The 10,756-nt window shown below is 42.2% G+C and overlaps 1 protein-coding gene across 1 annotated transcript; it reads right to left on the bottom strand.

The window, feature by feature from the left end:
• Positions 1-1,641: 1,641 nt before the first annotated feature.
• Positions 1,642-10,064, bottom strand: TIMP3 (TIMP metallopeptidase inhibitor 3). The gene is made up of 4 exons (XM_008937442.1): positions 9,975-10,064; positions 3,615-3,726; positions 2,801-2,922; positions 1,642-2,158 (listed from the first exon to the last, which is right to left on the bottom strand). Exons 1-4 carry the CDS (start codon positions 10,062-10,064, stop codon positions 1,961-1,963), a joined length of 522 nt encoding a protein of 173 aa, XP_008935690.1. The 3' UTR covers positions 1,642-1,960.
• Between the last annotated feature and the right edge of the window lie 692 nt (positions 10,065-10,756).

Here is a 10,756-nt window from a genome sequence, read left to right as displayed (position 1 = left end):
CCTGATACCATTTTTAAGTTCTATCTCAGACACCTTTTCCTTTCCATTTGGCAAAGAGGTCCCAAACAACTCTCCAGTAATTGATGTCACTGACTGTAAAATGATGTATTGCCCCAAGCTGGAATCATTGCAATGTTTTTTCCTGCTGGTGGCAGCTCTGCTTTGGAAGTGGAATGAACTGAAGATATATGGAAACTTAAGATAAATAATCATAATAATATAGAAATGAAATTAAGCATAACCTCCCTGCCCAAGTCCTCCCCGTCCAAAACTCAGTCACCCATTTTGCCAGCAACCCCTTCTTCACCATCATTAAAAACTTAAAATACTTTTATTTGATAAGAAAAATTATATTATAGTTTTCTTAATAAAAAACAAAATAGAACAAAAAACTTCTCCAGTCAACAGCAAAGCACAAGACAGTACGGCTCCTCCTCCCACATCACAGCAGGACATGGTATGAGCACATGCACAGAGCTATGCTTAACAGTGCCTAGAGGGAAACACAGCACTTGACACAGAAGGAATCCTCTGGGCAGCTGAAATTTTATGATCCCAGCCAGCACTTATTAGGAGACCACTCTTCCTTGCCTAGCTCCCCCGCCCCCCCTTCCTTTCACCATATAAACAGACACAGCTAGCATAGCTGCAGGAGAGGAACCAGGGTGCAAGGAGGTACAGAGGAAACAATGACTGTAGCCACTATTGCAGATACACTGGAGCTTCAATATCTTAAAAACAACTCCTTGACTCGGAATGTCAATATTTCTGTCTTTAAAACACAATCAAACCATTCTTTTGTTCATAACGCCAAAAAAATTCCACAACCTGTCAAAAATAGCTTATGTCATTATGTGTATATACATCTTAGTTCAGCAAAACACTATTTTGGCAACAGGTTTATTTTTTTTTTTTTTAATAATAAGAGTTCTATCAAATCTCCCCTTTCCCTCTTCCATGTGATTGATTTACAGCTGGTATTTTTGCATCTGTTTGGTTTAAGGTGTTCACGAGCTGGTTTTGCTGTTGAAGCTAAGCTGCAAAAATTTCAGGGGCCAACGCTGCTCAAAACAGGATGGCACAGCACTTCATCTACTCTTGCTGTAGGTGGATTTACCTCCCTGAACATAGGGGATGGGGCCTTTGTTTTTGAAACAACAACAAAAATACAAAATACTCTCTCTTTTATTCTGAGGAAAGCCAGAACTTCAAATGTGCTGTTGCATTCACACTGTGACCGAATTAGCTAATCAGTCAACAATGCTTTTACCAGATGATGTGGTCACACACACCAGGTGAATTCTCCCACTGCTGGAGTCAATCACGTTCCAACCTCTCCCATAGAGGAGGATTTCTTTTGGACGTCATTTTTTTCCAGAGTTTAGGGTGAGTTTCTTTTCAGTTTGTTTCATTTGCCAATCTGATTAATGGAACCTGTTTTCCTTCAAATACATTTGCCTACCTATTTTCAGCACTTGGTGCACGAGGAGGGGTGACAGGAAGCCAGCGCATAGAAGAATACAGTGCCTAATTGGCATAGTTTTTAGATTTTTGTTTTCCTAAAAAAATAGAGATTATATTGCTACAGCTAACAATACATGTAAGAGAGCAAGAGCTCCATCTGTTTTGTTTTGGTTTTTTTTTCTTTTTTTTTTTTTTCCCCCTCCCATTTTTCCCCTCTGGTGTGCAAAAGTAAGCTCCCAAATGTCATCTGATCAAAATGAGTGGTATCAAAAAATGGAAAAGTTGATTACAAATTCAGTAAGGTAGCACAGACTTTTTTTCTTTTCTTTCCTTTTTTTTTTTTTTTTCCTTTTCTTTTTAAGTGTTCGAAGTGCTAAAATTTGCATGAAAACAGGCACTAATTTCATTGTCATCATCACGATCTGGTAAGAGTTAGTGTCCAAAGGAAGATCAGCCACAAGTAAGGGAGAGGGGAGATAAGGAAGGGATAGTGTGCTCAGGGATCTGTGGCATTGATTATCGTTTTATCAGGAGGTGCCCATCCTCTGTACCAGCTGCAGTAACCTTCCACCCTCTGGATGCAGGCATAGTGCTTCGCTTGGTATCCTGAGTGCCCGAAGTTGGAGAGCATGTCTGTCCAAATACACTCATTCTTGGAGGTGGCAAAGCAGGGCAGATAGTAGCAGGGCCTAATCTGCAATTGTAAAGAGCAACCAGGTAAGGCTACATGGAAGAAAAACATCATATAAAATGTCTTTTTATCAGAGACAAGGCATTCAAAATTCCACTCTCTCAACCCTTGCCTGCTTAGTAACCCGAAAGTCAGCCTCAGTTTCAGTAAACACCTGAGGAAGTGCCTAGCTTCACATATACAGGTAATTTTAGAGTCAAAAGGGCTTTTCAGATGCAGAAAAGTTGAGCTTTTGTGTTTTTGCAGGCCTGGGGCCATGAGCAAAAATCTTAGGGCCAGTGCCAGCCTGTGAGGTTTTAAGTACTCAAAATATTTACACAGGAAAAAAAACTGAATGTATCTTGCCCAGCCTCTGGTACCCAATTTCATTCACCTGCAAAAGATTCTGCATAGATTCTGAAAGCCCTCCCCCAACCCCAATTAACTCCAACAGGCTATTAAAAAGTCATAGACTCCACATTTTTATTTCGTCGTCTCTTCTCTGGTCTCAACAGTAAAACAGAGCTTTATTTTTTTCCCCTGTAAAAGTTGTTGTCCTCCATTTCTCTTCCTGGCTGTTCACCAGCATTATTGGTATTACCAGCCAGGGGAAAGAGAATTCTAGGGCTGAATATCTTAATGCCACTTAATTAGAGACGCACATACCTTGCATCCACAGCCCAGATGGTAACGATGATTCAGTCCTTTACGCTGGGACAGAGTCAGCCGGTCCCATTTCTCATACCAGTTGCACAGGCCAGTGTAAACCTTCCCCTCATACACACGGCCTTCAAAACAGAGACATGGTCACAAGTTAGCACTTCACAGCTCGAGCACTTTTCTCGTTTCCTGAAATTGCTAATGCTCTCAATATGTTTGGCTTCAGTCACCGCTCAGCAACTGCTTTATTTTTATTAACTGGTTCAGGAATCTCTGGCCAGCAAGATTGCAGCACTTCTGCAAGTTAGGAGTGTTGTGCCAGCTGGAAGCACCAGCAAAAACATGCAGGTGAGCAATGCTATCAAGCTCCTCTCAACAATAGGGTAAAGTGTATTGACAGCTTCATTAGAAACAAGTCTTGGCCATTGTCACATCTCTATATTCTTTCATCCCCCCATCTCAGCAGCCTGCATTTCTCCAGCTCATTCCAAAAGGGAGCTTCCATTTCTGGTGCAGGCGAGTAGCATCCAGTTCCCTGTGACAGATAGGCCAGCTCAGGTATGAAATGACAGCTGTGGACTGTCATGTAGCATATTTGTCACAGCATCTCTGGGGTAAGAGATACTTTAGGAAAGAGAGGGGAATCTACAGAGTGAAACGACTCTTAGCATTAAAGAGTACTGAACACCAAAACACTGTTGGCTGTCTTAACTCTTGGGAAGCTGCGTGCAGAGCTCTCTACACAGCTGCCCATGTCTTTAGCAGGTATATGTATACCACAGAAGAGGCTTTGATTATGAAGAAGCACACTGTCCTTTACCTGTAATCAGATACTGGTACTTGTTGACCTCCAGTTTCACTCCACAAAGACTCTCAGAGGCTTCTGTGTAGATGTACTGCACATGTGGCATGATTTGAAAACCCCTGTACATCTAGAGAAAGAAAAAAAATGCTATAAGTCATCTTAAGATGACAAATTTTCTCTTAGATTCTTTACAATCTATGTTCCTAGATGGCGGTGGCAAACAGTGAACTTCAAGTGTTTATAGTGGTGAAGGACTAACAGCACTAGCTGGACACTGATGGAAGTCTCCCCACCACATCTGCTGGTAAAGTAGAATACCCATCTACTAGCAAGCCATTGCAATTCAGCACAGGGACCACTCTTCCCCACTCACATTAGTTCCAGTGGCACCGAGTGAGCAAAGTGCCAACACTTCAAGTTCTGCCAACATCCTGAACAAGTTTTTCCCTTATATAGCTCATAATTAGGGAGAAATTAAATCAGTTCAAGTTTGGAATCTTTGTCTTTCATGTGATTTAAACAATTTATTCCAAACTAAGGGATTTTTCTCTTACACAATGACCCTATTTTCCAGTGTTGCTGCTGTAAGAGTTTCAAACCTTTGGCGCTTGATCTAAGTCATCAAGCCAGACACCTCCTCCTCAAGCGCCTAGCATTTGCAACTCCTGCTGACCTCAGCAAGGATTTCATGTTTCTCTAACTAAATGAATGCAGAAATAGAATGCTACACCACCTCCTAAAATTAGCCCAGCACTGATGGGCGCCATAAGAAAATATCACATCTGCATAGGTCCTCTACACTCCTCCTTCTTCATAATGTTTCTTACAGTTCAGTTGAATTGAAATATGAACCCACAGACATACTGGCAGTTGGATTCAATCAGAAAATTAGCATATGTCCCTATCTGACCTGGCCTTACTGCTACAATTCAGGGAATCTCATGCCCACCTGTCAGTAGCATAATGAAGTCTGTGCATAGCAATGAAACCAGCACTGCATGTGAGCATTGGACCCAAATAAAACATACTCTATTTTTGAAACACTGAGGATGATTTTCCCGAAAATTTCATCTTTAAAATTTGGTTAACTTTTCAAAGCACATAGCTTTATTGATAGAGAGCACATTCATGTTCAGTTTAACTGTAAACATTAAAGTGAGGCAAAAGAGGACAAAAAAATCCCAAACAATCCCACAGCTATAGATCCTTGCTTCTGTGTCACCCAAGCTGTGGTATTCTCCAGGCTGTATCATATGTCTTGAAATCTCCTACTATCTCAGAGTATTTCACTATTCCCACACCTCCTTTAAAAACAACAAACCTCCTCCTTTCTGAAAGAATGTCTGTTGATTTAATGCATTTTATGCTAGGCCCAGATACTGCACATAAAAATATATTAAAAAAATACTACTAATTCTGTTATGCCGAGAGCTCAAATTGTCTTCTGGGCATCCACAGAATGTCTGCTAAGTTTTTTTCTCTCCTTGGTTATATTACCACAATCAGCATAATATTATACCAGTATCACAACTTGGTAGCAGCACTGCTGTGTACAGTGAAAGACATGCTAAAGGGTTTGCATTTTCCAGCCTTCCTTCTACACCCAGCAAATATGCAAGGAAAGCGTTTTTGAAATTAATCATACTGTATCAACAAAAGCTCGCAGATCATGTTTGGAATACACCATTGTGTCCATAAGTGAGCAAAGTCTTTCTATGAAAATGGAAGAACTGAACCTTGCCTAATCCCTGCTTTATCCCTGCAATTTTCTTAGTATGGGATGACCTACTCATATTTTCCAATTATGCACAAGACTGTTGGAGATCTAGGTTCTGGCACAAGCATCATGTCTGTTCTAGGTAAGCTATTTAACCCTCAACACACTTTTTTTCCCTATCTGTGGAACAGCTCTGCCTTGCTTCCCAAGGAAAGGGAGGAGAGGTGCAGAGAATAAAGATCATGTGTTTAGATCCCATTCTAGTGGATGCCGCACCCAGAAGCCACACTAACAGTATCTAACCAGATAAGACTAGCTAAGATAAGGGCTCTGGGTGCCCAGTCTCTCCAGGCAGTGAATTATCTACACTGCAGAGAGCTGTATGCTGTGCACGTGCAGTACAAGCGACCTGTTACTCAGAGTGCTAAGCTCCAAGTAGCCTTGTGCTAATTAAGTATCTGAGCTATAAAGTCTACACATGCACAGGCACATTTTGAGTCCATTCTACCCCCCTCCCCATGCAGAAAGGGCTACAAGCTAGACCAATCATTCCTCCAAGAAGCTGCTCAAGCCCTTCCTACAGGAAGGTCCTTCCCTTACAGTTGCTACTCCTCGCACCTTCTGCACCATCAAGTTCAACATGACTGCCTATGAAGTAACTAGCGATGCAAACTGGGGTTTGGTTTTCAACTCCTGGAACTCATTTCCTGTTCACATGACCATCAGGGACACCACTGTCAGGGTTGCTGAAGCAAGCATGCTCAGTCTCTCAAAAAGCACTTCAGCTCACCCCTCAGTGACCCTCATCGATGCCAGCAACTGTCATGCTAACCGACCCAGTGCTAGGGGCAGACAGGGAACACCACATCTTCTGATGACTAACGAAAATTCACAGTGACCTAGGTTCCCAGAGGAGGAAAAAGAAAATTTGGCAAGGGGGAACCTTCTACAGATGTGCTCTTTCAAAACAAATAAAACAGTACCTTAAGAGTTATTTTCGGATACACAAAATATCCTGGAAGTGCTATTAGCCCAGTCAGAAGAAAACCAACCATAAAGCCAGCCCCTCTCCTAACTGCTACTCTTGGAGTCCTCCTGCCTCCACAAATGTGTATTTTCAGAATCATAATGACAGGGAATAAAGTATTAGCAAGCATCACATGGTGGTGTCTGCTAGTGCTGCTCTATTTCCAGCTGTGTCAGCATTCCCCTTAACAGCCTCCATGCTGCCTCAGAAACGCACATGCAAATCCTTTGGTGGTTCCTGCTTCATGATTAACTTCGCCTTGTGATATGATGTTCCTCCCTCCATCCCTCCCACGTGAGGTCACACTACACACCAAGGCTTAGAGTCATCTTGCTAACCTTCAGCTACCTAAAATTTAGGTGCTTCCTATGAATTTGTTCTCCCTTCTAGTCAAATGTCAAGAATGGGCACCTCCAGAACAACTCAGCCCATCCTAAAATAGCTGTCTGCAACTGGTGGGCCAAATTACACTTTGGTGGTTCCTGTCTCTCTCCATTGACAATCAACAGAGCAAGAAAGACTCAACACCTCATTTTAGTCTGTCTAAAATTAAACTAAATTAATCCTACCCCACTTCTTTCCTCTCGGGACTATCATGTTTCACCTCGTAGTCTCATTTTACAGATTAGCAACAAACCCAGGAAAGCTTCCTCGCTTCTGGCAGTCTGTGCCAAGTGCTGCCATGGTCAACTAGGACTGTTTGTGCACATGGAGTAGAAATATCTCCCTGTTTCCTTTGCAGCTTCCTGAAATAGGTTTAGGCCATTCTCAGAACGCACTGCAGAATCAAAGAACATGCAGGGGTTAGATCAGTCCCGTGCAGATTCTGACACGTGATCTTGAAATGTTCTTAAATTATTCGAGAAAGCAGTGGGGGGAGACAGAGATTGCCTGAAAATGTACAAGGCCTTCTCAGTTAACAAACCTCAATGCTAAAAAGCTCAGCACTGTTCTGTGCCTGTGGGCTGACCCTGTGCTCCAGTCCAGGCCCCTAGCTGGTTTAGTTGTGAAATTCAGCAACGAGTTCAGGAGTGTTAGAGCAAGAATCAGCCACAGCAAACTCTGAGGAACCCGTGAAAGAAATACAAAGACTGTTTGTTGCCTTTTAAGGATCTCAATGCTTTTTGCAGGTGGTTCAGTACACTCTGATAGACTAAATGGCTTATTTTTCATCTGCAGGTGCAGACGGGCTTACAGGTGGCCAAAAAAACTCTGATATGTTAGTTTTAACTTCCAAGTTGTTCCCATGTACCTGTTCAGAGCCATAGGCCTCCTGAGTTGTCTTTGCAGCAGGAGGACAGTCAGCTTTCATTGGGGTGAGCAAGGGAGAGACTTGCTGCGTCCTTCTGAGTTCCCTCGCTGTATGGACCTGAATCCCTCTTTATACTGAAGTCTCTAAGCTCAGCAGAAAGACAGCAGGGTTTCAAAGAGCCACTTGGCTTGTTTGTTTATCAAGAACTATGTCCTCCGGACATTCCAGTTCTGCTGAGCACTTTGACTGCTTCAGGTTCCTCCCTGCCCAAGGTCACAGTTTTATGTGCCATGCAACATCTCACCAGCCCACCATCTATGTCACAGACACAGAGGTGGTTTGGCCAAGACACAATTTCCCCTTTAAAATCACTCTTGCTTTTGTTGGATACGCAGCTTCCTAACAAAACGCTGTGGGACCGCTCCTGCAAAAAGGCAATTGTTCTCTTGTGGTCTCGGCACGAGGACACTGAAGATTACTGCAGTATCTGCTGTAAACATCCTGGCTGTGTGCTCCAGAATAACAGCAAGGAAGCAAGAAAAACAGGCAGGATAGGCTCAGGCATCTTATTTAGAGATTGACACCATGGTATGCACTGACAGTAGAGTGGCTGCTGCTCCACTCAACATGCTCACCTCGCCTGGGCTTACATTCCTCCCCATGCCAGCAGACACCCAGAAGCTTTTTCTCTTCCTAACAGAAACAGTGCTGCATGCTTCTAGATCAGAGGAGGAATGCTTAATGCTGTTCCAGAGATCTCTGACACGGCAGCTCACTGGCTTATGATAGGGCAGGCTGCATCATTAGTTAGGAGAGAGGCTAGCATTATGTTTGGTGAAGAGTAGTAATTAATTTTGGGGACTGCTGTTATTCTAGATCACTATTCAACCCTGTTCACGGTCATAGGTTGGACAGGAAACACACAACTCTTGCAACTGAGTGGAAGGGAAAGTAGGGGTCCTGGACAGATCAGGATGGAATCAGAAAAAGAAAAGCTGATGAAGCCACTGCAGCCATGTGGACGTGGAGTAGTTTTGTGAAGTGGGCTACACTTGCTGAGCTGGAGAGTAACAGAACCAGGTAAGTACAGCACACAGTGCTGCAAGCCTGAGAGGCCAGGGACAGCCATCCAAAAAACCGAGTGGCAATCTCATTGTTGCCAACATAACCAGTTGCCTTTTCTACAAATACAAGTTAATCGACAAATATATATTTCCTTTTAAATCTTGGAAAGAAATTTTTAAGATTAAGGAAATTAGTAAACCCAGCACCCCATGCCCTCTTATTCAAAGTGCTAGCATTCCACTCTAGTGGAAGAGCCATGCCAGGACCAGATTTGGCTACGTGTGCGGTTTTGCGACAGCTTATGAAACAGGCTTTGCATCTCCTCCGCCCAGATTTCGTGCTTAGCTATAAACTGCCTTATAAAGAGAGTTACTGTTACGAGGCAGGCAAGTGACTATTTTTTTTCTGAATCTTTACTTTGTCTAATATGTTTCAGATTTCTGCAGGCTCTGCCAAGCTTTTCCATTCCTTTTTCTTTTTTTTTCTTTTTTTAAAGACATAAACCAGTCTTATGACTGGAATGGCATAGCCAAGAAAAACAATCTAGGGCTGAATTTTAGCATTACATAACACGGGACTCAGTTTAAGAAAAAAAAATAAAAACCTAAGTCCAAAGCAGCAGGTTGAGTGCAGTTTGTCCAGCAAAGAATTACAGCTCTGAAGAGAGGAACTAGGGAAACCAAGCAACTGGTGTAGGACAACTTATCTCTTTTCACCTCTGAGTCAGTACTTTACAGCTCTTCTGAGCTGATGATATTTGAAAAAGACAGTGTTTGATATAGCTTTTTAGAAAAACTTTACTAGACAAGTTTCATTTGTTCTGCACATGGAAAAAAATGCCATCATTCTAACTGGTGGTCACAAAGAATGCAAGGAAAGGAGAGATGAAAGACCACTCTCCCCAAGCTGGTAGACCCCCTACCACCACCATATCTTGAATTTAATGAAAGTGCTGCATGGAAATGCTTGTATTTCCACGCTCTAACACTATGCTGAACACAAACACGACTCCAGTATCTAAAGAAAACCATCTGGCATCTTTTGTTTTTAAAATTTCTGGTAATAATTCAAGTATTATACAGAGTATACTCTGTTAGAGCTCAAGTATTCAGCACTGTGTGTCAGGAATGACCTCTTCCTGTTCCTTTCCCCTCTCCAGGCAAATTTTTACCAATTGCTGGTCACCTTCCAATCTAACTGATCGATACAAAAAGTTGAAGTGCTATTATTTTTAAGTATGCACACTCTGTTTCTTACTACATGTTAGACTCATTATCATTACTACAAGCCTACGTGAAATGCCTGCAAACCTACCTTCATCTGTTTGACTGTGTATCGCATAGTTCCAAATGGTCCATCTTTCATGAGCTTCTTCCCCACAACTTTAGCTCGGATCACTGTCATAAGAGAGGAAAAATACAACAAATTATAAACAACTTTAGTCAATATTTAGGCTAGATCCTCCACTTCAAAAAATCCACTGAGATAAATTATTCTGTAAAATAAAACTCTAGGCTGATCTTCCTCTCAATTTATTCTAAAGCTCACACACAAAGGCATGTAAAATAGGATTCCAAAGCAAGTACTTATTTAGAGGAAATCCAGTTCTGTGTGAAGAATACAAATAAGCATTATTTATATTGAAATCTCATTGAAGTCTACAAAGCAGACTATGGCTGGGACCAAAACAGGTTAAAATCTTTGCACCAAAGCCACTGGGATGAAGTTTGTATTTAATGTCTTAGCTCTCAACATACAGAATGAAGTTCAACAAGATACTACATGTAAATTGTTCTTTGAGTGCCTGGTGCAACTTCTTTTTCCAAATAACCACAACAATACAGTACAGTGCACTGGATTATCCCATATCTGGGAATTTCACTACAGCTGCCGCCTTTCAGATACCACAAAATTCCCAACAAATGGCTTCTGTGCAAAAACAGGTTATTCCCCAACCATCAAGTCCACGGTGAAAGCTGCCAGGCCAGCCAGAAGCCATCTGGCAAAACACAGACTAAAGGTGGGCCATCAGACCTTACATACACAGCACTTCATTTCTTCATGGATAGTAAGGGGCAGTGCCTGTGCATGTGTGC

This window comes from Merops nubicus, unplaced genomic scaffold (assembly GCF_000691845.1).
Source record: "Merops nubicus isolate BGI_N331 unplaced genomic scaffold, ASM69184v1 scaffold11053, whole genome shotgun sequence".
Classification (NCBI taxonomy): Eukaryota; Metazoa; Chordata; class Aves; order Coraciiformes; family Meropidae; genus Merops; species Merops nubicus.
Note: the sequence above shows the minus strand (reverse complement) of the source record. Positions and strands in the feature narration are given on the sequence as shown.

Bases quoted from the DNA above. Each gene is read 5' to 3' on its own strand.
- TIMP3 (XM_008937442.1), bottom strand. From the start codon at position 10,064: ATGACAGTGATCCGAGCTAAAGTTGTGGGGAAGAAGCTCATGAAAGAT. The intron at 3,727-9,974 runs GTAGGTTTGCAG...TTCTTTCTCTAG, and splicing joins ACACAGTCAAACAGATGAAG to ATGTACAGGGGTTTTCAAAT. The intron at 2,159-2,800 runs GTATGTGCGTCT...TTACAATTGCAG, and splicing joins ATCTGGGCTGTGGATGCAAG to ATTAGGCCCTGCTACTATCT.